This window comes from Pezoporus flaviventris, unplaced genomic scaffold, assembly GCF_033815535.1.
Source record: "Pezoporus flaviventris isolate CSIRO_AGI_PZ_B2104156 unplaced genomic scaffold, CSIRO_AGI_Pfla_v1 ptg000140l, whole genome shotgun sequence".
NCBI classification, from domain to species: domain Eukaryota; kingdom Metazoa; phylum Chordata; class Aves; order Psittaciformes; family Psittacidae; genus Pezoporus; species Pezoporus flaviventris.
The window spans coordinates 818,075-845,929 of record NW_026892688.1 but is presented as its reverse complement, the minus strand read 5'-3'; the positions used below and the strand labels follow the sequence as shown (position 1 = coordinate 845,929).

Below are 27,855 nucleotides of genomic sequence, written 5' to 3'. Positions count from 1 at the left end.
TTTTCATTAAGACTTCATGTGGCATTCAAGTTCAATACACAGTAACATCCAATATTGTGATCTTCTATTTGGATATCTTTACAGACTGCCATTTTAGCAGCAGCAAAATTGCAGAACTATATACAGACATTACAAGCAGTTCATTAAGAAGCTTGTGGCATTTATTCCATGCTGACTGGCTGAGATCCAGTATTCTTCATGCATTTTCCCTACTGACATTACTTTTACTTGGTTTATCCTCATGACAGTAAATTCAGAGGATGCTCGGTCAGTAGATCTGGGACTACATTCTGAAAATGAGGACGGAGGGTTTTATACAGAAAACTTTCATTCTGCTTCCTGGGTTTTCAGAGGAGATGATGTCTCTCCAAATAATAGTCCTAGATGTCTCAGCAAAAGGCCTAGACCAGTGGCAAGTAAGTTGGCTAAAGCAGACGGTAATTAATAATTGTCATAAAACTGTGTTTATTTGGGGCACTCTGAGGATTCCAGGGGATCAGCATTTTGGAGAAGACACAGGATGCTTATGCTGAAGAAGAGAAAAAGAGCAACCCAATAATCTAAAAGGTTATTAAAAAACTATTAAAAAGTAGTTCTAATTAAGCACTGTCTTGCAAAATGTCATAATTGCTTGACAAAACTGATACTGGTAAAAGTTCACAATTAAACCTCATTATAAGAGTACAAGCAATGTAATTTTGTAACTTCTTCAAGCATGGCAAATTCTTAGCTATTTATGGACATAAAGTATTATAATAGTCTTATAGTATTATAGTATTATAAATATATATACTTATATATATTTATATACATATAAATATATATATTTATATAGAAAAATATATATACTTATTAGTATTATAATAGTCTTATAGTATTATAGTATTATAAATATATATATTTTTATATATTTATGTACATATAAATATATATATTTATATATATAAATATATATACTTATTAGTATTATAAATAGTATTAGAATTAAAATCTGTTGCCCATCAAGCTTTCAATCATAGTAGATCCAGAAAGAAAAAAGATCAATTTTGTTAGGGTATGAAATGTTCTTCTATTCATAGTTTAAACCCCGTCATACAGATAGGTACAGTGACTAACTTTTGTAGGGTGATGGGAGGTTTTACTTCACTTTTCTAATGTTAAGTTGCTGAAAAGTAACACATTTCAAATAACTAAGACAAACCAAAACACACCTGTAACTTTTCAGAAAACAGTTCTTTAGTGGAGCTCATATATCATTCACTATATGAGAGAAAACAGTTGTTCTCTATAAATCTCCAGATATGAAAAGTCTCCCTTAGAATATATGAGAGTATTCTGGAGAGCCATTTTGATTGCCTTTTCTCCCAGGGGAGAGCTCAGAAGCCCAACAAGATAGTAAAAGTAGGCATTGAAGTATGTATACTCTTTCAGACAGGTAATGTCAATTGGCTTACTATTATCCTTTAAATTTAAAAGTTTTATATCCTTTAAAGCAATTCCTATTTTCCAAACAACACAATTTGAAGCAAAACAGCTGTCATAAATTATTATTAATTTTGTCTCCATTAAACAAACACAGTAAGACAGTGAAATGATCAAAAGCAGACACACTGAGAATTCAAATTTACCTGAAGTCCTTCATAAGTATAAGATTTACTAGCGAGCCAGACCATTTGAGGCATAGTAATAATACTAGACCCTAAGAAAAAGTTGGAAATGGGCAATTAGACCCTGATCTTCCTATTTTACTGAGGGTGATCCCTTTACCTTTATGACTTGAAAATGACATGAAAGACATTTCACATGGGTACAGCCACTGATTGCAGGTGATGCCAGAGGACTGAAAGTCAGTGGGAGCAGGCAGTCAACAGGGGAGGGTAAATGGAAGGAAAAGAAACAATTGGTATCCAAAGGGTAGAGGCCTTCTAAAATATAAAAGATGAAGACCATCCCAGACATTTGCAGAATCTGGAACTGTCAGTGCCTGCAGATAAAAAGTTTAAAAATCACCTGCTGCCTGTTAATTTGAACTTGACCTGTAGAGAAAAAGGGATGTCTTTCCTGTTTTGCAGTCCGTGAAAGAACTGTGAAGATCTCTAAAGGAACTGGCAATTACCCTTGGGGTTTCAGGATCCAGTTCTCAAAGCCTATCCTTGTGACTGAAGTTGACACAAGTAAGTTGTGTTTGTGCTAGTTAACTTCTCTATATAAAAATACTTATGTAACGTTTGGTAATATAATATATGATATAATATTATCTACTTAATATAGATCATCTGTTTTATAATAGTATATAAGATAGATGTACATAAATAATTTCCTAATTAGTGGGTATAAGGTGTTTAAAAAACGTGTCCTTAAACTGCTCATGACAAACTATCTGAAGGAGCCAGTTGCCTGTAGGTTAACCAGACAATGTTCTATGTCCTTCCATGCCAGTTGATAAATTATGCCGGTGTCTGCATCCAGCCTCACTCCACATGTAAAGTCTAGAACTTTGGGGAACTGACACCTGTTAACAACAGACCTTTAAGAATGAAATGGAGGGTGCAGTGATCCTCATAACAACATTTCTAAATGCAGTATTAGCTAGGGATACTTCTGCTTGGATGGATTTCCATCAAACCATCTATAAGCACTAACAAGTGTACTGTTAATTCTGCATGGTAGTCTGATGATTACAAGGAACTCACAAAGGAACTTAAAAACCTGAGTGAGTGAGAAAAAAAGTGGCACATGAGTTTCAACAAAGATTCAAAGTAAGATGCAAAATTGATAAGATGAAAATGCTTCTAGAAATTATCTATACCATGCCTACATGATGGAAAATATGGTATTGGCAATTATGCTCAGGAATGAGATCTTCTGAGTCACCACTGAAAGATCTCTGAAATAATTGTCTGTGTTCAAAGGCAGCTTTGAAATCTGGGTAAAAGATCTGTCAGTAACAGCAGTGAAAATGAGGCACAAGCAGTCAGAGTCATTTTGCTGTTACCTAAAACCCAAATCTAGAGCATTGCTTGCTCTACTTCTCTCTGCATCTCAGGACAGGCACAACAGATTTAGAGGAGAAGGTACAGCAGAGTCTGATAGATTTCTACTACTATATTTTTCATTCTGATATAATAAAAAATGTCATCCTACACCAAGAATGGTAGTGCATGCCCTCTAGCAAGGCATCCAAGAATAGCTCTGTCACTTTACCAGCCTGATGTATTATATTGTCCAGCTTCCTGACATCACTGTTAAAGCCTGTGAATTCAGAGTCCTGTGAATCCATTAGCTGAACCCACCACTTTAAAAATTGCTTCCTGAGCTACTAAATAGGTTCATCATTAAACTCCACTAAGGAAGATCACAAAAGTCAGAAATCTGAGCAAAGGAGCAACACAGAGAAAAAGCAAAATACATCTCTGAGATGGAGAGGGATGCTGTGTTTCTTCTAAGGCTGCATGACCCTTTTCCTTGCCCTAAGGCATGACCAACTATGCCTAAACCATTTTGGACAGGAACCATCTAACCTGTTCTTTAGACTCTTCACTGGAGTTTTCCCAACCAATTTGGGGTGGAGCTGTTGTTGGTTTTGTATGGCTCATTTAGTATGGCAGTGGTCTTTGTTGGATGCGACTTCGAGTAACCTGATCTAGTGGCTGGTGTATCTGCTCATGGCAGAGGGGATGGAACCAGATGATCTTTAAGGTCTCTTCCAAGCAAAACCATTCTAAAGGTCAACAACTTTACTAACACTTCACAGCTCTAAGACTTGTGGTAGAAAGCCATGCATCCCTTAAGATCTCAAGATATTTAGATTTACACCACAGTCATGCTTTTTGCATGATTCTACAGTTCAGTTCTAAAAGTCATGCTAACTTTAAAGACCTCCATCCAAAATCAGCACTCAGGCAAAGGATAGACCTATTCAAAAGAAATACCAGAAAATGTTGAAAGTGGTTGTTTTACTTTCTATATGGCTATACTTATTCTTTATCAAAGAATATTTTATTGTAAACTACATTAAAATAAATATGATTTTGACCTGGATCCTAGAGATTATCATGTATTTATACATGTCTGAATGCAATCAGGAATTTCCATTCTCAATTGAATATTTGCCAATAATGTAAGTCAAAAAAAAACCTTTCCCTCCAGTATCCTCTACAAATGACTTAGTAAGACTAAATTGTTGCTAAAGTGGCTATGTAATATTCTTCATCCTGGAACATCTGCCTAATTTTAGTCCAGAATATTTTTTTTTTAATATTTCTTCAGACTACATAGTACTCACAGTGTGAGTTTCACTCATGTGAAAAGTGATTTAAGTGAATCTGAGAAAGTAATTTTGAATGAAAAAACTTGTTCTGCCTATCTTATTAGAATGTTACTTTTGACTGCAAGGTTAAAGACCATTATCATTCATTGCTGATGATTTTGATAAAAAAATAACTGGAATCAACTATAATTTGTCTAAATAGCACAACTGTGATGATGTGTGTGTGCTGGGATGACTATCTGTTATTGTCTGTTGGGAATTTCAGCACCTATTGCTAAAAGGTTATCTCTGTTGCAAAGGGATCTTCCTTCTTTCTAGCATTAAGAGTTTTAGATTACTTCTCAAACATACAGACTCCCTTAGTGTTCCTACATCAAAGAGTATAATCTCAGAAGAGATCTTTCAAATTAGAAGATGCAAAAGATTTTTACCTAAATATAAACAAATCATAAGTCATGCATGCAATATTGGTCCTAATAACTACCAGTGTAACCCTGTAACCTACTAATTAAATAGAGCTAATTATATTGTATATCATTCCTCTTAACTTTATTTGTATGCTATGTTTTTAAATGCAGTTGCTTTAAAATAGCAACAACAAAAAGAATATTCTTTCTTTTAAAGATAATCTTCACATAAAACTTCTTTTTCTCAAAATATGAGCCATTTTATTAAAACAGATATAAAAATTACACTTTTATCCTTTGTTGCTTGCACACTGAGACATTGTTTTAATATTTTAAAGACCACTTATGATCATGAGGTCTTGTATGAGATCCTCAAGACCAGCACAAACCAAAATGTTCTGGCATTTGCAAATTTGAAAATGATTTATAATATACATAAAGGTGAACCATGTCTTTTTTTTGTGTCTGGTTTTTTTTTCATTAAGCTTTTGTTGATCTCTTCCATACAATTTCTAAGGCTCCTTAGAAATATACTGAATGATCACATTTGCTGCATGGGTAGGAAATCTTTAAAGATATGCACTAAATAGTATGGACCTGAAGCAATATTTTTTCAAAACATTTTTTTCAAAGTGCAGCCAGAATGCTTAATTATAAAGGAGAAGGAAAAAAAATGTGTCCATGAAATCTGCAACTGGGATTTTAGTGACTGTGTAATGTTGCTCATGAATGGAGCATATTTATCACTTCCCCAACTTGCCTCTATTTCTGCTGGCATCCACCTGAGCCCTATACTATTAGGAGCACATGTGCTCTGCAACAGTTAACAAATAAACAAAAGGTTGATATTTTAATAAATCTGAGTCAATGCCTCTTTCACTGACCCTTTGTTAATTTACTATGTTATTTCCTCATACAGAAAAAATCCACAAAATATTATAGCTAAATTATTTTAACCAGCAAGAGAAACATCAGCATAGAAAATAGTCTTTTGGCCTTAAATCCAAAACTCAGCAGAATAATAAAATCTTTTTCTATTGACTTTACTGAACATTACACCAGATACTTGTTTGCATTTTAAGGACAAAACCCTCAGACTGAAATGCCTATTTGCATCTTAAAGCATTTAAGTCCTAATGGCATCTTTAATGAAATTCCTCCACTGCCATTGACTATCTAGTGTTGATCTGGTAACCCGTTCAACACTAGACAGTGTTCAGTTCAATCCTGAAGTTTTATTTACAGATGACTAACAGGTTGCTCAGAAAAACTTTCTGGACCTCTAAGTTTACATCTCAAAGGCCCCAAAGCATTATCCTTGCCTGGCTGGACAGACATCTGTTTTGCTAGAAAAGCTTGATCATATAGACATACTTGATATCCTAACTCTAAGTAAAAGGTTTTGGTTTGTTGGTTGGTGGTTTTTTTTTGTTTGTTTTTTATTCCAGACAGTGCAGCTGAAGAAGCAGGGCTTCAGGTTGGGGATATTCTGATAGCAGTTAATGGAACTGATGTCACCAACATGCCACATTCCGAAGCTGCCAATCTGGCAAGGAAAGGTTAGTTTGAGATCACAGTATATAACATAGATGGGTCAGGATTTCTGTAAAGTGCTCCAAATACATCCAGACAAGTTGGATGATGGATACAACGGCAATCTTAACAGTTTAATGCATTAGTATTTAATACAGTACTATTGCCTAAGTCACATTTTGATCTAGACATTCCTAGGAAAACAGAAGAAAACAGACATGCAAAATATTCCCCAAAGAGCACAGAGAATCATAGAATATTTTGGGTTGCAAGGGACCTTAAATATCATCTAGTTCCACCCCTTCTGCCATGGGCAGAGACACCTTTTGTCTCTCCTGCCTTTAAGAAAGTGACTGAGAAAGTCCTGCAAGAGACTGCAAAGACACCTTATTTATGCCTTATGCTTCCTCAGGGAGAGACTTCACAGATTGATTCAGTGCATCCAGTAGTTCTTTCTGTGATGCCAAGACCTGAAGTCTAGACAGGATAGCAGAGATGTTATTTCATAAGGCATCCTTTTGCAGCACCCCAAAACCAAGGAGTCAGTAATATTGTGTGTGTTCTTCCTAGAGTCGTGATAACTAAACCCCAAAGATACACGTTTGCATGCTGAAAGTTAGTCTACTGACATTCTTTATCCCAAATATGGTTTTGACAAGGGCTGATGGGAAGTTCAATAAATTCAAATTATAAGACAGCAACAAATTTGACACATACCAAGTTCTTTAATTATAGAGGTGACATTCACACTATTATATTTAAGAGTATATCAAGTCTTTTAGTAGATAAATCTCTGAATATTAGATTTTTGTAACTCCTCCGAGAACACCCTGTGGCCTAAGTCTTGACACGCAGACAGCATTTGCAAAGTCAGCTGTACCTAAAGGAGAAATCCTGCAAAAGTCTTGCAAATGGAAATGTGTCATAGCCAAATTTCTCGATCCTCTTTAAGGCTTTGCCATTCTGAAGTAGTATCTGACATAATCAGAATTTGAGGCCTTCGGTGTCAAAGCCTTAGATGCATTGATAGCATCAGCAAATATTGTGAAATTGTACCTCACTGCTGATAAAAATAACATATTTTAGACAGCCTTGTAACCTAACATCTCCTTTGAGCACTTACTTTTTGCAAATTATAAGTAAACACTTTAGCACAGGTTAGCTTCCAACAGCCCCTCACTGAGGGGCACAGATAGCACAAAAGGTTAGTAGACATGAACAAGAAAGAATTCTCAGGAGCATATGTAAGATAACAGAGACTGAAAATGCCCCTAAGAACATTCTCAGAAATTTGTCTCTAAGCCTTAATTTGTGCAGACTCATTTTAGCAATGAAATCCAACTGCTTCCCTAAACTGGTAAAATATATAAGCACCAAAGATGCCCCTTGCAAAGGTAGGTCACGATAGCTTTTTTAAGAAGTGTCTTCAGATACTTGGTTCCATTACTAGTCCTCAACACAAAAAAATGTTTTCATTCCTGAATTTCTGTAAAAGAAAGCCAAATGTTGTTTGATTTAATTCACTATTTTCAGGGCTGCTTTGCTCATTGCTGCTTCTAGAAGTGACACAGGGAAGAGAAGGGCATATAGGATAGAAGACTGCCTTCCTGCTCCATACCCTACAAGGGTATTTAAAAATATTGACATATTGGATTATAGTTTTGACCTGTGCTTTCACATTCTTCATGTAATATTTTAGGCCCTGATATCCTGACTATGACAGTGGGATCAGATATCAGCCGTTACCCTAACACCCCCAGACCTACCTGCCGAGGATATTTGCATAAACGAACACAGTCAGCAATACTGAGGGGCTGGAGAAAGAGATGGTTTGTGCTGAAACATAATGGCTACCTACAGTATTACAAACACAAGAAGGTAAGGAGAGTGGCTGATAAGGAATTAGCTGTGTCCTGAACCACGAAGTGCAGCAGTACTCTAGTCATATTTACAGATATTTATTTGACTTGTAGTATTTACAGAATAACACCAGCACTAAAGATGCTTTTGTATGTGTATATAGCAGGGACTCATCAAGTAGCTCTGCCTTCCTATATCTTAGTCACAGATACAGACACTGTCTATGTTTTATGGCTTCACATTTGTTCTCTTAGCTCTGATTATCAAGAACTCTGAACTGAATAGGCTATAGAAGTTTGGATGAGATGAAGTAATTTCAGATGTGCAGAAGCTCTGAATTCCCTCTACCATTACAAGTATTTTCTTAAATAGGTATGACCATGAGATTTCTTTGTGTGAGGCTCCATTTATATATGTAATAATTTACAACCCCCTGGTTGTATGAGTCTTAATGGCCCTAAATCAGTGGCTTTGTGGTTATCTCATTTTATTTCATGGTTAGCTACATTTGAGTATTCTATACAGTTATTTGCCACTAAATAAGTGAATATAGACATCATACTTTAAAAAAGGGAAAAAGAAAAGGGATTTTTCTCTTGAAGTGGTTAGCTCCAGAGGTGGGGGATGTGGGCAGCAGGCAGCAAGCAGTGGTATGACTCATGGCCCTGGCCATGAGCCCATGAATTCACCTGCTCTGCAGCAGCATTTTCCGATAGCTTGCAAGATGGTTCAGTGGCTGATGCATGTACTTACAAGTTACTAATCCCTTCCCTGATGTAGCTTCATGATGGAGTTATTCACAATCAAGTTACATCTATAGAAACAAACGGATTGATTTCAAAGACTGCAGTCAGGGCTTTTTGCAGTTAAACTTTTCACAGCTTCTAAAAAAGATTGAGTCATCACTTCTCATTCATTTTAACATTTCAAGAAAACAGTGAAGCTGAGAAAATTTGCCTTGGTTAGGGATTTATCACTAGGTGAAGCCCATGTAGCTTCTAGTGAATCTCCTGGATAACCTAGGAAGGGCATCAGCTAAAATATCAGCTGGTTAGAAACAGGTAGAAATGGGTTTGCTTCCAATGCACTGTTTGAACACATACCGCTGAAATACACCCATGTCCACCCTTCATCAAAAACTGCATGAGAGCCTAAGCATGTCACTGAGTCCTTGACATGTAAATAGTTTTGTCTTTGATAACATGGTCACACACCCTTTGGTCAACTCAGTACATGAAGGATGTAGATGTACATGTGCATGCATACATATGTAGACACACCAGCACAATTTTGCAATAAATATAAATATAATCTAGGCAACAGAATAGTGTTAAGGAAGTTCAATCAACAGAAGAACAGTACAGAAGCTAATACTGCACAGAAGAACAATACAGAAGCTATTACTGCAGGCTTCACTCCTGATCATGAATCCATTTTTTTTTTTGTTTTTTCTTCTACTTTATCATCTCTATTTCATACATCAATCTCTCATATATGTATTTCATTTTTTGCTCATATATATCAACAGTTTCTTCATTTTTACAGGAATAGTAGAGTCACTCCAGTAAAAGCCTCACTTGATTTTTTTAAAGTCTTTTGTAAATACTAGAAACCAAATTATTTTTACCTGAAAAATGCTGACACAGTATCTACCAAGAGCTGTACTTTGAGAACTCCATAGGTTAGTCTTTCTCTGCAGCACAAGGTCTCTGATACAACAACACATTCTGATCCCCCCTCCTGGCGATCCTAAGTATAGTTTTCATTCACAATACTGTTATGATGAAAAAAAAAATTCACGTGAAGCACTGCAGTTTCCTATCTAAACTGAAATTAATCAAGCTTTCAATATTTAAGCTTCTTGATCAAAACCAAACATCTTTTGGGGAAAAAAGACATTTTGTGAAAGGTAATTATAAATAACAGAAAGAGCTTGCTCCTCTACAATTCTCTATCCACATGACATTTCCAGTAGAAACTGGTAGGCTTATTTATCTGCATATACCATAATATACACATTAGCCTTCTAATCAGGGTTATGCTGCAGAACCACTGGGTATACAATAAAGCAGTCTGGCTTTCCACTGACATTATTTCAAAACTACTTATACTTGTCTCAAAACGGAAACAAATAAACAAACAAAACACACACTAAAAGGGATACAAACATATAGGAACATCTGTTTGGAAAAAAGTTTTTTATTTTATCCTAGTCAGGTCCTTCATCAAACTCCTGAAATGTGTAAATCAAAAATTTAGTTAAGCCTTTTAAACACTCCCCACTTTTTACTTTCCACTTTCAATTAAGTACCTCTGAAAACAGTGTTAGATAAATTTGATTGAGGATTAGAAGGTGCCTGATAATCTTCCATTCATTAATATTTATTAAATTTTCTTTTATTTATTTCAAATAGCAGATTTCATTTTAAGCCTATCTTTTCTTCCCTAGCTAGCTTTCTTTTATTTACTGCTCTGAAAAAGTTACTATTTCAGTCATAGCAACCTTATGTTTTGATAGTAGGGTCTTTAGCTACTGAAAGCATGCATTTGTTTTTGTTTAATAGGAGTAAATAAATTTTAAGCACTGCCATAGCATATTATAGTAATAACTACTGCTTGTTTTCCGGCTTTATCCAAGAACAGTGTCATTCAACCACTTCTTTAATTGTTTCATGTCAATTTTTGCCAGCTGCTCTCTCTCTGCCTCTAGACTCCAAAGAATACACTGAAATACTGCAGTGTTATCTTAGTACCTGAAAGTACAAGGACCTTCTTCACTGCCTCATCTGCTTACAGAGTACTCTGAAAATGCTTTTAGTAAGGCAGAAAGATAATTAAATACAAATTTGCTTCTTTCAATACCCAAATTAATGGACTCATTGGCACATCTTTCTTTTGTATGATATCTATCAGGACATAAGAAGAACAACACATACAGATGCTGCTCATCCGACTTTATTTTCTGAGAGAATTACAGATAAACTTCTTAGTTTAACACAGCGTTTATTTACATGTCAGATGTGTGATTAAGTTGGAAACAATATCTTCCAGGCCTTGCCTCACTCAGTAGGAAAAATTTTTCCACTTAGTGGATATAAGATGTTCTTTGAAACAGTTCATTGAGGTCAAGAATAGTTCAGGGAGTAAAAAGTAATTCAGTATAATCTCTATGTCAGTGTCCAATAAACTAACCAGTCATCAATTATCAGTTCTTGATTCTGGCGCTAAGAACAATTTACACTGGTGTAATTCCGGTGGCTCCAGCAAGGTTATGCCTGATTTCCACCTACGCAAGAAGACAACCTGGCCTTTTACTTATGCCTGAAGGTGTGCATATAACATACCTTTCCTTTCATGGAGAAAGGAAAGGGTGTTTCATCTTCTGTTTTAGACTATACCAACAAATACAGTGAATACATTTCCTCATCATTGCTATTTACAGCCAAAAAATTCTCCAACCTGAGCTTTCCTTTTCCCACCTACATTAAAAGAGAGATTGTTGTTTCTAGGGCTTTTTTCATATTCACTCAATGCTGCTGTTTCAGACTCACCTCTGTCCAATCATATCGCTTCATTGGTGAAGTGATAGCTGTTGCAACAGGTTCAGACACTTTACATACAAGGTAATTTTGTTCTCCCTTAAACAGATACTGCCAATGACTTTGATTCCACAATCCATATAGGTAAATAAAACACACTTTTTACCTGAGTGGACATGTGGCTATGTTTGCCAACTCATAGCAGAAATATTGGGCACATTGGGGTAGAGCCTTCTTTTGTGTGAATTACTGAGATCAGCAGGGATATAATGATTTATAACATTTTTGCCTCCACTTAGGAACAGTAGAGTTACACTATGCCCTCTACAGTTCTGATCCCCCATTGTCCAGACTATTGGATCCTCTCAGATGTGCTATTTCCTCTTTTGCTAATTTGCACAGTTTTTCTCCTAGGAAAAATATCTGGACATTGTGAGGTGATAGACAGTGATGTTCACTTAAGTCCTACCCTAAGGCAAGTATAAGCAATTAAGTTTCTTGTGCTTGAGCTTAAACATTTTCTTAAATAATGCTGAAAGCGTATCAACATAGTCAACATTGATTGTTTCTTTACAGATAGCAGTGTCTCCTCCTCTAAAACTAACACGTGCTGCTCGGCACAGTAAAGTGACTGCAAAGTCACCACGAAATGTCTATGGTGAAGACTCCAGTGTAGGACAGAGAAACCCTAGAATCATTGAGTCATAGAATAAACTACATTAGAAAAGACCTTTAAGATCATCAAGTCCAACTGTTCCCCAGCACTGCCAAGGCCACCACTAAACTATGTCACTGAGGACCCATCTGCACAGTTTGTGAACGCTTCTGGGGACGATCCACCACTGCCCTGGGCAGCCTGTTCCAATGCCTGACCACGCTTTCAGGGAAGAAATTGTTCCTAATATCCAGTCTAAACCTCCACTGGCACAGCTTGAGGCAGTTTCCTTTTGTTCTATCCCTTGTTCCTTGGGAGAAGAGACCAGCCACCTCCTGGCTCCATCCTCCTTTCAGGTAGCTGTAGAGAGTGATAAGGTCACCCCGAGCCTTCTTTACTCCAAAATGAGACCAGTAGGATAATAACAGCCATCTAGCCACAGCAGTACAGCATCATTTCATCAGGTTAAATAAGTTCACATAGATCTCTGAGATGCTACCACAAAGTTGCTTTTAGAACCCGAAAGCAAACTTGGAAACCTCACAATATGCTATGGCCTTCAAGATACAAAAATTCTGGTCTTGTAAACCCAGTAAAAAGAAGGAATATAATTCCTGAATCTAGGAACAAATGGACCAATAAGGAGCTTAAAGGCTGTGGAGCATGCGTTCTTTATTGTGAGGGCATACGTGTTAGAGAGCTAACAGTGTTCAGGCTCAAGAGGAAAGCACAAGGGTAAATAAAGCATTATAGCCAAGAACATATTTCCCCAAATTCCTTATTACAAATATCTGTCATGTAAGGACCTCAGCTAATTAAAGATGCTGAGGATTACAAATCCACTAAAAATGCCATCCCAAGCCACAGTTTCCTAGTTTCCTTTCATTGTTGCTTTCTTGCTATGTAGGGCTGGTTAAAAAAAACATGTTTAACAAGTGATTTTGTGGGTGAAAGAAGACAGAGTCAAAAAAAAAGTAGAATTTACAGAAGATCATGTTTGTAACAATGCCGTAGCTCCTCTCTGGTTTGTGTCTTGCTATATTCCTAGGAATTACTTCCTGTCCATTTGCCATAAATGGACCCTGGAAAAGAAGATAGTGAGACAGATAAACCAGTCTGTTATCTGAAAAGGAAAAAATATGAAACAAATACCATTGAGATTATGGTCTAGGAGAAGCTATAAAGATGACTGGCTCCTAACTGGAAAGTGCTATCAATACATCTCCCTTGCAGACTTCCTTTTCAGAAGTCAGTCTGATATAGTCTAGTCAGTTCTGTCTGCTAGGTCCTTAAGTTACATTTGTCATGTATTCCATTTCTTTCTCCAATTTCCTTTGCTAAGAATGATGTGGAACAATAGTAATCAGGAGCCTTAAGGGTACAGGTTTGCTGCCAGCATTTTGTATGGACTAAAAGTAGGAAAATCTAAGAAGAAGCTGTAATAGGAGAGAAGTAGGAGCAGTTAAGTTGGACGTAATAGTTAAGTTGTAATGCTCTGAAACACACTGTAAGAAAATTTCAACGGATACTCCTGAGAAGTACTCTCACTGAACACAGTGGCAGCAGTTACATGGGGGAGGGGTTGTGCTTTTGTGCTTTTTGACAGTCTTCATTGTGATTATATATAATAATGTCAATTTAAAAAAGAATTATGGTTTACATTTCTTAGGCTCTGAAGTTTAATGCCTTTAGGAAGCCCACAGGCATAGTGTGAATGACTAAGGCAAAGTTTCTCAAAGCTGAAGTGAGGGCAATGGGAATGCTTAACATCCAAAAGCAATTAGACCCTAGCCTGGTAAACAGCTATTACATCACCTAAATGATCAGATGTAAGTCTGTATTCCTGTTTCCATTATGAAACCAATCCATTTCAACAGCGCAACAGAATCTTGTCTTCTCTTTTTATTGCACTTAAAAGCAGCTAGCACATTGGCGTTTAAGTAATGCTCAAATAATTTACACAGTGTTATTTACCAATCAAAGTGGTCCATAACCTTCACTTTTGCTCAACAGCAGAATACTTTCCTCATTGAACGTTCTTTAATTAGTGATGTCTTTCTGAAGAAAATAGTTGTCTCTATTAGGATATGTTTGTGTTCATAAATTATTCTCTTCTCACCCTCTGCCTGATTCAGAATGCCTGGAAACTGTACTAAAATTTGCTAATTCTTTTTTTTCCAAATAAGATTTAACACCAACATTTACACACCTTGTATAGCCAGATGGACACCAGTTTTCTAATTACCGTTTATTCACAACAAGACACATCACTGTGCACCCAAGCCCCACAGAACAAGTGAAAAGCCCTCTCTTGACACAAAGAGGAAATTTAAATGCAAACTTAAATATTCCCTTTTCTTACTACAGTTGTGTTCTCTGTACGTGGGAACAGGGCATTTCACAGAAAGTGTCCTTACAAAAATTGTCTAGCTCAGACACTACAATACATGCTTCTGGTTGATTGTATGCATCCTTAAATCTAAATTTAGTATAAAAGTAGAATAGAAGAGAGAGGGAAAAAAATCTTTTAAATTATTGCTTATTTCTGTGGCCTATACTCAATCCAGTTATTATCCAAGAAAGAAATCCCCTGCCTGCCATGTGTGGACCCTTCACATTATTTCAATCTGTGACAGACATTTAGTCCTTTGTTCTCTTGAGCAAGCCTGTGTTCAACACTAAGCCTAAGCACTTTATGTAAAAGGCTTAGCTATAAATAGGTTTAGGTCTGAGCCATTGCTCATAAAGATACCACTTCTATTTGTTCTTCATTCGTGCTTGGAGCTTTATCAGCACAGTCTGGGAGCTGCCACATTATTTAGAGATCCTATACAATCTGATTCTGCTCTATGTTTTTCATGACTCCCATAGCTCCAGGATATATTTTTCAATTTACATTAAAGGAGGTGCTGAGTCCAAGGTTTCCAATACTTGCACTTTATTACTTCTATTAAAAATAAGAAATAACACTGGCTGGTACTAAGGCAAGTTAATTTTGGCCTCCTAACAGAGTGCATACCCTGACCCAGAGAAAGAGTCATACTCAGATATATTATTTTACCTGATTCAAGTTCTTCCAGATTTTAACCAATCAATAGTTCTTTCTGTGAGGCTTTGTCCTACACACTGCTTGTGCAACTAATTTCAGTAAATTACTCAATATTAATGAAAGGACTAACTGGAATGTGAAGATGAGGCATATCACAAGACTAACTGATTGTACTTCATCTGACAGCTAACAAAGTTAGGTGTAGGATAATTATGTTCTTCAAATTAGAGGAGCTTTTACATCTCCTTCACCTATTATCTAGCTCTTCAGTATGTTTCTACTCTCTCTAGTTTAGACATAAATCATTTAAAGCAAAACAAAATAAATAATTCAGGTCTGCTGGCGAAAGATACCGTACAAACAGTTGTTGAGTCTAGAGCTCTCTGTTTACTGGAATATGCAGGTCTTTTCCTCAAGGGAAAAAGAAAAAGATGTAGGGGAAAATACATAAATGCCTTAGTTTCTCCTCTGCAAAACTGTGCCCGAACAGGCTCTAGCTATAATTTTCTAAACAAACCTACCACAAAGCATGATGATTAAGAGAAGAAATAGGAAAGGGAATATTTTAGAGATACTATCAAGCAATCATCATCAAGCTTCAGGGAGAAACTGGTTAAAGAAAACCAGAAAATAACAGATGGTGAAAATGCCGCAAGCCTGAGTGCCACAGTGTCTTGGGTTCAGCAGAAGCAGTCATTTTCTCCTTCATAGCAGCTGGTGCAGCGCTGTGTTTTTGACTTTCAGCCTGGGAACAGCGCTGATAACACCGATGTTTTCAGTTGTTGCTCTGTAATGTTTACTCTGACCAAGGACTTTCTGAGCCTCATGCTCTGCCAGGGAGGAGGGGAAGCTAGGAGGAAGCAGAGACAGGACACCTGACCCAAACTAGCCAAAGAGGTATTCCATACCACAGCAAGTCATGCCCAGTGTATAAACTGGGGGCAGTTACCTGGAATAGTAAGATCACTGTTCGGTTGGCCTGGGTATCGGTCAGCAGGTGGTGAGCAGTTGTATTGTCTTCCCTTGTTATTTCCCTTATCATTATTATTATTGGTGGCAGCAGTAGTGGTTTGTGTTATACCTTAGTTACTGGACTGTTCTTATCTCAGCCCATGGGAGTTACATTCTTTCAATTCTCCTTCCTGTCTCTCTGAGAGCGGTGGAAGGAAGCCGGGGGGGGAGCGAGCAAGGGGCTGCGTGGTTCTGAGTTGCCGACTGGGCTTAAACCATGACACACAGTTGTGGCTGTGTCAACTGTGGTGAATGAGAAATAAGAAGGAAAAAGAAACAGTTTATTTTCCTGTCTCTTTTAAGAGATGTCTAGTTTAAGAACATAGGGACTCCTCAGGAAGACATTTATGGAAGACAGCCAAAAATTCACTCATGCCACTACTGACCTGAGGCCAGTCTGAGCCAGTAACCTAGGGGCAACTGTCTTACACTTTCGACTGCCAGTCTTCTGAGGTATCCAGTCTTTAATTTCTGGTTTCTAGCACTGCTCAGTTTTCACATTGTGTTTCACGGGTTTTTTTTCTATTTTTTCGTCTAAGATTTGACCTTGTTTTCTGAGAAGTTACTTTTATTCTATTTTCCTAGTACTTGCAGTTTCTTGTGTAGCTTAATTTTAATCTTTTTTCATAGGTATTCATATATTATTTTTCTTTTTTTCACTGCACATAGCATGAGATGTTCATCTTTTCAGCTTCTTTCTAATAGACAAAGAAGCTTTACTAGAATAGCAAATATAACTCTGCTCAACAAAATTCTTTGAACACCATGAATCATTCAGGAAATACTACAAATGCCATTTATTTTCTGGAAGTATTTGCACAAAATTAAATAGGCCTGGTTGGCGAATCCCCATTAAATACCTTAATGACCATTTCATACATAAAGGAAGGATATGTGTAGTTTTCAATTCTTGTTTCTCCTTTATTACAGTCTCACTAAGTGACACACTGGGGTTTGTTTGTTTTCCTGGAGAGTTTTGGGGTTTCTTTTTTTTTTAGAACCATTATCCTAAAACTCAGGCTATCTTAAGAAAACTAACAGCAAGGGAAGGGTTACTTCAGATGTTTGTATTATTCTTAGAACAACAGTTACCAAAGTAGTATATGTTTTCTGCCTTCCACCCAGAGGACTTCATCCATATTAGATCCTGGAGACTGCCAAAAATCCATGAAGTAGTTGATAGAAACCTTGAGAAAACAGTCTCTTCTACTTAGGGGGAGAATGGAATAGTAGTAGGTAATATCTGAGTGAGTTTAAAATCTGTATGATACATATCATCAGCTCAAACAGCATCACCTATATTAAGTTCCATAGAGACAGTATCATCAGTGGATTACTCTCTAGTCACAGGCTTAAGAAATTACCTGTATTTTTTTCCAGCAATATAGCTTCGGCACTTTCTGTAACAAAGAGATACTTGCCAAAGTAATGCTCTCAAGATGTTATTCATGAAAGCCACATGGTCAAAGTGTCTCTCACATCTGACATCAGAATTAGGGGTCTATGGCTGCCTATTAGTCAATGAAGGACATTTCATCTCGCTTTGAATGCTTCAAATCTATCCTATTCCTTTCCTAGGTATATAAATTTGAAAGGGAATGGACATGAATAATTCTTGATGGCAAGAGCTGTATCTGCATTCATTCCAGACAGCACAGAAAGTGTTTAGAAAAGGAATTCATAGCAATGTGCAATAAGAGTGGTCACATAGCCATTTCAGTGTCTGCAGTGACAGACAGTGTCTGCCTTCAGGCTAGGACAGTCAGCAGAACACAGACCATGAACAGGATGTTGCTGAATAACACTTCATTAACCTAGCCCTTATTATGCTTCACACTAGGAATGAGATTTGGAGCCTTAAAACATATTTTGGTTATGTTGTTTTTCAATGTGGTTTTGTGCCTGAAGCTATTATAAGTAATGTAGGTCACAGCACTGATGACCTTTAGAATTGCCTTTATCTTCTGTATTGACTTTAGTTTTTGAATTAAAAAAAAAAAAAGTAAGAAGAAAGCAGAAGAATCTAGGAAATACATTCATGAATGTTTATATATACTGGTTTTCAGTATTAGGGATTATGTACATGAATATTCCTGTATAACAAGGAAGTCTTGGGTGACATGGTTTAGTGTGTCATGTCCATGCCCATGGCAGGGGGGTTGGAAATAGATGATCTTAAGGTCCTTTCCAACCCTAACCATTCTATGATTCTATGATAGTCATGTGTGCCAAATAGCATTAAAAAAGTATTTATCTATATATTAGCCGCAGGTGCCTGTTTTGTTCATGGAAGGATACGTATGTTGATTTTTGGGCTAATAAAGAAATGAAATGGGGCATTTACAATTTAGCTCCTACTGACAATATTTAATTAGTTCCCAATCATCAACTGATCTTATTCTATGAAACTCTACCATCTGTGTATTTTGCAAATGGCACTAACACTCTTCCTATGTCCGAGCATTAACTCATTTTTCCATTTTATTGCTGCCAAATTTCATAGAATTGTTAGAGCTCTAGTCATAGCTCTTCAAAGCAAGGAGGCTAAGATACAGTTTATAACACTGCTACAGTTCACTGTCCAGAAGTGTGCACCTTTATTTTGTGTTAAGGCATGTGCCTGAGGACACCTGGACTGGGAAAGTGGGGCAAGGAACTGCTTTACCTACCTATTTACATTAAGAAGCTTAATGGCTTCTTATAACTAACCACAGAGAAAGACACAGACAATGCCCTTCAGTCTCAAAGAGCTTTAATTCAATCAGGAACAAATAAAAAGGTTTTGTAATGCTTTTCATTGAAAGTTGTCTGAAATTAATGGAAAGGTTTATGACTCTAACGATATTTAGGGCAACTTCTTAAAAGAACTGAAATGCATCTTTTAAAATTATGCTATTTTCTGAATGTGAGCCATTGTTCCCTCTATGTGTATATACAAGGTGAGGTTTTCAGCATAAACCTGGACTCAAGTAGCATTGCTTACTAAAGAAACTCATGCTCCTAAATTCTTTGGTGCACTCTCACTCAGCTGTACCCTCAGAAGCTGGAATATTTGCAAATACCTAGCAAGGTTTTCACATGCAGGTATGACTTCTGATGAACCAAAAACAATTAAGAAACAAAAATAGAAATGAAAGTTTAGAGGGTGTTTGACGAGTTGTCCTGGGTTCAGCAGTAGCAGTCATTTTTCTCCTTCTTAGCAGCTGGTGCAGCGCTGTGTTTTTGACTTTCAGCCTGGGAACAGCGCTGATAACACTGATGTTTTCAGTTGTTGCTCTGTAATGTTTACTCTGACCAAGGACTTTCTGAGCTTCATGCTCTGCCAGGGAGGAGGGGAAGCCGGGAGGAAGCAGAGTCAGGACACCTGACCCAAGCTAGCCAAAGAGGTATTCCGTACCACAGCACGTCATGCCCAGTATATAAACTGGGGGCAGTTACCCGGAAGGGCTAGATTGCTGCTCAGTCGGCCTGGGTATCTATCAGCGGGTGATGCGCGGTTGTATTGTCTTCCCTTGTTATTTCCCTTATCATTATTATTATTGGTGGTAGCAGCAGTGGTTTGTGTTATACATTAGTTACTGGACTGTTCTTATCTCAACTTGTAGGAGTTACATTCTTTCAATTCTCCTCCCCATCCCTCCGGGAGTGGGTAAGGGAGGAAGGCAGGGAGTGAGAGAGCGACTGCATGATTTACAGCTGAGCTTAAACCACGACACTTGTTTATCTTTTGTGACTGCATTATATTTTCTGTGTCTGCGGTTCATTAAACCATAGAATCATAGAATCTTAGACTGGTTTTGGTTAGAAAGGACCTTAAGATCATCTAGTTCCAGCTCCTCTGCCGTGGGCAGGGACTTCTCCTACTGGACCAGGTTTCTCAAGGCCCTGTCCAGCCTGGCCTTGAACACTACCATCGACTGAGCATTCTCAACTTCTTTGGGCAACCCATTCCAGTGCCTCACCACTCTCACAGCAAAGAACTTCTTCCTTATATGTAACTTGAACTTCCCCTGTGTACGTTTAATCCATTACCCCTTGTCCTATCACTACAGTCCCTGATGAAGAGTCCCTCTCCCCCATCCTTGTAGGCCCCCTTCAGATACTGGAAGGATGCTATGAGCTCTCCATGCATCTTCTCTTCTCCGGGCTGAACAGCCCCATCTTTCTCAGCCTTTCTTCATACGGGAGGTGCTCCAGCCCTGTGATTATCCTCATGGCCCTCCTCTGGACTTACTCCAGCAGCTCCATGTCCTTCTTATGTTAGAATTACGAGAAATATACACAAAACTCCAAATGAGGTCTCACGAGAGCAGAGATGAACTGTATGATATAACCACGTGAGCAGTTTTGAAGCATATGATAGTTCAAAAGCATAAGAGCTTGTCACCAGCTTCTACATCTTTGAGTATTTCCTGAATTTATCCCCATCTAACAGACATCAGTTTCATGTTATTTCTGAACCTTGGCCCTCTTTCTCTCTAATTGCAGGATGAAGGGAAGTGCAGACCTCTGGAAGTAACAAAGCTGGAAGGAGCAGAAATTGGTGTTGACACCAGTCTAGGTAAACCATTTGTTTTTAAATGCGTACCTCAAAGTGGAAACAGGATTTTCTATTTTTGTGCAACTTCCAACCAAGAAATGAAGAGGTAAGTGATCTTTCATTTACAGGGTCTGTTTTGTTATTCTGGTTTGGGGAGAGAGAGTTTGAATTTTTAGAGGATGTTCAGAATACCTACCTTTATCAGCAGGAAAAAAATAAACAAATCTGTCAGCCGTTTATGGGAAGATAGTGTTTCTAATTTTAATTTGCAGAAGTTTCAAAAACTGTTTTTCAGTTTCATAGTTATTTTTATGTTTTTTTTCATTAAGGCTTTAATATTCATGCTTTGCTCGAGATGCCGCTGAATTTCTGATTTACCTCCAAAAAAAAAAAAAAATTCACCCATCTTCTCATACCTTCTTCTGTACTGTTATATCAAAGGGAAATTTAAATCTTCCTTGTGGATGTAAACTTGCTTATCTGTCATTTCACATGAACAATCTCTCTTTTGCCCAACAAGGACAGTGTTAGAAATAAATACAATATCATCTTCCATTTATTCTGCTGTCATTCTGCCATATTATTGTTTTGGTATGTTAAAATGCAAGTATGCCCAAAAAGCGTACTGGTTCTTGTGAGAGTCAGTGAGTTTGGTTTGACTCAGAGTTAGACCTAAAAAATACTTTTTTTGCATTTCCTATCAACTGTAGCTGATAAAACAAAGAGATTTAAATCATCACCCAAAACACACGTAACAACTTGAGACTTATTTTCTGAGATTTATCAATGTTTGTTTCGATTTAATACACAACTTTTCTATCTTGAAGCCTTGAATGTGTCCTGAAAATTGCACATCCACTAGATGCTATGTCAGTAAGAGTTAAAAGAGGCAGTGAAGCACATTTATTCTTCTCCACCAAGCTAAGTAGTTCTCACTTTTTTTCATGTTATAGGTGGCTGGAGGCTATGGATAAAGCAGTGCATCCTGTCCATCAGGTAATGCTTTATTTATATTAAAAGCATGTGTATAGCAGATTGTGCAGAAGACTGAGAGACAATAAATACATTTGTGCATGCTCAGGCACAGACAGCAACATTGGAGCTGCATACTTTTTGCTGCTGGGACGTGAATCAGCTCCAATCTAGAAGCCATATACAGACATTATTGTGACTCAGCTTTACTGTCATAAGATGGAGTCAGATGCTCCCTCTCCAGATATCAGCAGCTTTAAGGTGGTTCAAAACCATAACCTAAGATGACAGTAATGGAAAGACAGGAATGGGAGCAATGACTCATGTCCACATGATCTTCTCTGGGTGATACTATCTGGAGCAAAGTGAGAGAAGGGGTCTATCTTTCTAAGTATTTTCTGCAAGTCTGCCTTGGTTGCAAGCTACCTGCTTTTTCAGACAGAATATTAGAATGGAGAGGGGGTTTGCAGAGTTATTGTGTATTTTCAGAGATGAAGAAAGGTAAGTTAGTTGATAAACTTTGACTTATCTCTCTATCTCTTTATATACACTCTGCTCGCCCCTATGGCTGGGAGAAACATAGCCATAATTGATCTTGAGCTGCCCCAGAGAGACCTTGCTCACCTCAGCATAATTTAGTATGAATAATCCTGTCTGGCCCCTGAAGAACTGCAAAGCTAATTTTAGTACTTCCAGGGTTGAAGCATAGGGGTCAAAGCCACTTTAGCCTGCCCTTTCCTGACCCCATGATTCTTATCCTGTCCTATACGCAGAACATCTTTATAAAAATATGATGCTGACCTGTAAAATCTTTTTTAAAAAAGGTTTAGCTACTGAAACAGCTTGGTTTTTAGCAGAAATTATGTGAGGCACAAATGCAGGGAAAGTATCAAAGTCTGCCCTTTTTGAAATAAAATCATCAATAATAAAAAAATACAAGGTAAAAATTATAACCTGAATTAATGCAGTAAGTAAGTAAATAGATACATAAAAAGAAATTTACTTTCCTCCTCTTAAGTCAGGACACATGAGTGAGTCCTTCAGCAGTGTGCTTTAGTGATGGGTTTCCAAATAGTGAAAGGAGGTGTTTACTGTAATTCCTTTTCCACTGAAATAAAATTGATCCAACATACATTTCTTGTGGCTTCAGCTTTCAGATGAGATTGTAAGTCCAAAACCGAATTTGTTTCAAAGTGTATTCTACCTGGCAGTCTTTCTTAAAAGAATAAAAAGGAACCCACATACTTTAAAGCAGCAAAAATAAATCAAACAATATAAGGCTTATATTATATATAGCAAAGAATTAAGTTAGCTATATTGTGCCAGGTCTTCTTTTCATCATTGCCTTGTCAAATACCATAAATAAATGCAAAAGAAACCCGCTGTGGAAACAAACAGGATGCTATTCATATTGCACACATTCTCCCCATGGATTTTGAATGACAGTGAAACTGGTTGATGTAGAACCCAAAATATGTATTGCAGATGAGCAAAACACACTAGGAGAGTCTGAGTTCCTAACGCCGGTCAGATTTTAAGGAGATGAAGAAATGCTTTACTTTCATATTGGAAATTTGGTCTTACTAAACAACAGGGTTTTGGTTTTTTTTCTGATTTTCTTTTTTGATTCTCTTATCGTACAAATGGCCCATACAGTGGCAATATTTCATGGGCTGAGTTTTTTCTTCACATCTAAATGACAATGGGAAAATTTTAGTAATGAAAAAGTCTCTGCTTTCTGGAATGGTATGGGAAGGCATCTCTAAACACTTTATGTGTGGTAGTGCTTCCATCCAAGTCTGAGTGCTGTATTCTGGCTTCATAGGGCACTATTTGCTCTGGAGCCCAGAGGGTGGATGCTGGATTTTGTCTTCCCTACTACACACCGTAAAGACTGCTGGATCAGTCTTTAATTTGGAAATCAACAAGACAGTTTTATAAAAAAGCTTCTTCAGACAATTTTGAAATAACCCTATTTTTACCAGCAGAATTTGTACTGAAAAACAAAATAGATGTAAGAAAAGATGTTATCATTGTAAAAACAAAGTAGATTATCACCATTTCCCATCAAATACAGGTTCTTCTAATTGCATTTTCAGCACTGACTTTTGTTGTGGTTTAACTCCAGCCAGCAACTGAGCAATACACAGGCACTCACTCACTGCCCTGGTGGGATGGGGGAGAGAACTGGAAAAGTGACAAAACTCATGGGTTGACATAAAGACAGTAAATCAAAAGCCACACACACAAGCAAGAGAAGGAATTCATTCACCACTTCTCATGGTCAGGCAGGTGTTCAGCCATCTCTGGGAGAGCAGGGCTCCATCACAGGTAACGGTTAATTGGAACACAAACACCACCACTCTGCACACCTCGCTATCCTTCTTCTTCCCCCAGCTCTGTGTGCTGAGCATGACATGATCTGGCAAGCAATACCTATATATTGGGGTCAGCTGTCCCATCTGTATACCCCAAAACTCGTTGTGCACCCCCAGCCTGCTTGCTGGTGGGGTGGGGTGAGGAGCCGGAAAAGCCTTTCCTTTGTGTAAGCACTGCTCAGTAGTAATGAAAAATCCCTATACTGTCAGCTGTTTACATCACAAATCCAAAACACAGCCACATACCAGCTACTACAAGGAGCTTATTATCACAGGCAAAATCAAAACACTTTTCAAATTATTTTCACAACAAAAGCTGATTTCCTAGCACTGAACTGGAGCTAGTGTCTTACCATAAGCAGCAGGGCTTCCTTAAACCTTGCCATAAATATCTGTTACATGTTTACTTCACAGAACCATGTGTGGGTAGATGTCACACTGCATAACACTACGCTTCCACCCTTGGCTATCAAAAACCCAGAGTGCCTGGGGCTTCTCCACCAGCTGCACAGAAGCAAAGACACCTGGATTCAGCACTACTGCATTCTGAAGGATGGCTGTTTGTATTTTTATGCCACTCTCCGGTCTACACCTGCCCAAGGTAGGGACAGCTGCTGGATTCCAATTGATTGTTAAAGGGGAAATGTTTCACTGCATTTCCCAAATAGAACTTTTACCATTAATGGCTGTTTCTTCTTAGCAAACTCACTCTCTTCCATGAAGGTGAGTGAAGGAAGACCAGTCTCAGTCTTTTTTCATAAAATAGCCACTTCATTCCCCCCAAATATTCTTTCTTTTCTGTGCCATGGTCTGCATTTTTCTTTCGGCAATGGAGGTAATTCAGATCTGTGCACATTACCCCAGGAGCAAGTGTCAGAGAAAAGATCCACCCTTCCAAAGTACTTTACAGTGGTTGAGCCAGCCCTATTGATGGCAGTCCAATGAAAGCTATCAATTCCGGTGTGTCAGGGAGCATTCTCAGAGGGAGGGACAGCATAAACTCAGTTTCCCTGCAACTACCAGGTTTTCACATGGCCTTGGCAAAGCTAGTCCATGCAGCAACAGGTAGAATGTCCCTACACCAGCAGAGGCTGGTGCTCCAGGGTTTGGGCTGAAGAACCCATCTAACTGCTCTCCCCATAACAGAACTGGGTGTCTATCCACTCTCTGAAAGCAGCAACATGAGGCTACCTAGATCAACTGCAAGTATAGAGGAGATGAATTGCAGGCACTGAGGAGAGCTTGCAAATACAACTCTATTTTACATATAAACTCTGTACAACTCTGTTGAAACACCCAGCACAAGGCATCTGAGAATCCACCTTGCAAGAATTGTTGCTCTGCTTGTAATTGGCAGTAATTTCGTAAATGGTGTCTGCGATATATATGATGATTTTATTCTGTTTAGGTGGCCTTTACCTCCAGGGTTATACTGTGAGTGAACAGTCGCTGGGCTCCAAGAGGTCTGTAATTGAACTCAAACCTCCATCTGAAGAATTTAAAACTTTCTACTTATGTGCAGAGAATGTAAATGAAAACAAAAGGTAAACCAAACTTTCCATACACACACAATTTTATTTGCCAGTCTTTAGGACAGCAGGAACACTGCAGCTTGGGAAGATCTAGTGAAAACTTTTCATTCTGTTTCACTTCTTCCCCCAGATTTCCCTTTGCTTGTAGGTTTAGTCAAACTGCAGTACAGCATGCTGGCACATGTGAGTCATCTGCTATTGTCAGTGCTGCAGCTACAGCAAGGATAGCTTGCAGACGTTCAGAAAGAAACAGGAATAAGGTGCTTTTCACAATGATATGTGGGTGTTTACAGTAAACATAAAAGCTATGGTACCTCTCATGAGAGAAAATGGAAACTATATTCTTCTCATTCTCAAGAATGATTTACTTCCAACAATTAGACCATTAGAAATAAAAAAAAAATTGGCCTATGAAATCATATTCTGAAGGTGAATTCCCTCATCATAATGCAGCCAAATCCTATGTCTTTCAGTGGGTGTTAGTCTCATCTAAAGCCTACTAATGAAGTGATATGGGGTTTAATTTAATGAAAAAGGACAAAGCTTTTCAGTATGCTGGAAATCAGTGTTAAGATATGTTGTTGTTATAGTCAACTCCTCCACCTCCTGTGCCTCTCCAATCCACTTACTATTAGTGTACATAGTAACACAGCCGTATAACACCATTTATAAAAGGTGTGTTTCAAAGAATATAAAAATGCTTGCATAACATTTGATCAGGGACAGTTGTTGGTCTTTCATTTCTTCTAGGTGGATTACAGCTTTGAAAGCTTCAATTAATAAATGGTTACCGCTACACCAGGCAATCCAAGATTTTATGAATAGACCACTGGAGGAGACAAGGATGTGAGAAGAAAGATTATTTTCTTCCCTCAATTTCTGTTTCCCATTAAAAATTCCATGCTACATCTTAGGATTCATCACAAAAGATAATCTAGCAGCAATTAATGTTTAGCATCGCTATACATTCAGAACTTTTGTAAGCATTAGTAAATAAACATAAAGCAACGTTGTCTTCTTTGTGGCTGTCTCTATTTTGTGTTTCTACTTCAACTCAGACTAAGCATAAAGTCTGCTTTAGAGCAGTGAACAGACATCAACATTTATCTGATATGGAGAAAAGAGAAAGCACTGTATTTCAACATATACTTTGTACTTCTTGATGGTTTACACCTGTAGCCTTTGCAAAAACTTTTGCTTTTTCATCCAGAAATTTCATATGTGGATTTTTCCTTAAAGTCTTTATATGGTGTGAGGCTGAAAGTTGGGACAGGCTGGGCCGACTGAAAGGTTAGCAGCTACATACATATTGCAGCACACCTGGGGGAACAGAATAAATTTGTATGATTTGGACGAATATTATTGTTCTGGTACATTCTCACTTAAGTTTTAATTTTACAGCAATTCTGATTCAGCCATCTGCTATCACAGCACAGTACAGTTGTGGAGAGAAATCAATTCACAAATTAAAGACAGTTTCCTCCAAAGGTAGCAGTAAGAGACAGCACCATAAATCTTCATCAGGCATCACAGGGTTATACATCTGTGATTATTGCAGCCAATCATATAGATAGGGCTTAACATTATTCTATAACATTAAAATAATCCCTTCCATGAATAAATCTGGGTTTTCAGTTTCCAAGCTTCCCAAAATACTAACTTAATAAAGTAACAAATGTTAGTTCATTTATTTATTGAAGTCATGGGGTAACTAAATATCTCATCCCAAAAAATGTACAATTTAATGCTGCAGCAAGGTACAGAAGTGAAAAGAATACACACTCAACATGGACAAAAGATTTTCTAATAAAGCCTTGGTCTTCTTATCACAGTCCATTGACCTTAAGAACATTAGAACACACCAGAACCTCTACTACTTGATTGCTCTTATTATTAGCCTGGGAAATATTATACATACGTAATAAAAAGGTAAAAGCAAGTGATGCTCCCCCAGTCACCACAAAGGTATTTTCTTAGACTGATTAGTTTTAGATGCTCAAACCAATAGAAAGCTGTTAAACAGTTGAAATGGTTTCGTACAGTGATTTGAGTTATTTAGTTCAAAAATGAGAATGGTTGGTTAAACAGTGCAACCAATTTTCTGGAAAT

The 27,855-nt window shown here is 37.6% G+C and overlaps 1 protein-coding gene across 1 annotated transcript; it reads left to right on the top strand.

Annotated features, from left to right (window-relative positions):
• Nucleotides 1-71: 71 nt before the first annotated feature.
• LOC133282779 (uncharacterized) lies at nt 72-26,758 on the top strand. The gene is made up of 9 exons (XM_061479038.1): nt 72-416; nt 2,073-2,174; nt 6,126-6,236; nt 7,910-8,088; nt 20,813-20,970; nt 21,818-21,860; nt 24,629-24,815; nt 25,623-25,758; nt 26,497-26,758. Exons 1-9 carry the CDS (start codon nt 242-244, stop codon nt 26,594-26,596), a joined length of 1,191 nt encoding a protein of 396 aa, XP_061335022.1. The 5' UTR covers nt 72-241; the 3' UTR covers nt 26,597-26,758.
• The last annotated feature ends 1,097 nt before the right edge of the window (nt 26,759-27,855 follow it).

Excerpts from the sequence above, each read along its gene's own strand:
- LOC133282779 (XM_061479038.1), top strand. The coding sequence starts at position 242 with ATGACAGTAAATTCAGAGGATGCTCGGTCAGTAGATCTGGGACTACAT. Across the intron at positions 8,089-20,812 it reads AGTATTACAAACACAAGAAG|GATGAAGGGAAGTGCAGACC; the intron begins GTAAGGAGAGTG and ends CTCTAATTGCAG. Across the intron at positions 25,759-26,496 it reads AATGTAAATGAAAACAAAAG|GTGGATTACAGCTTTGAAAG; the intron begins GTAAACCAAACT and ends CATTTCTTCTAG.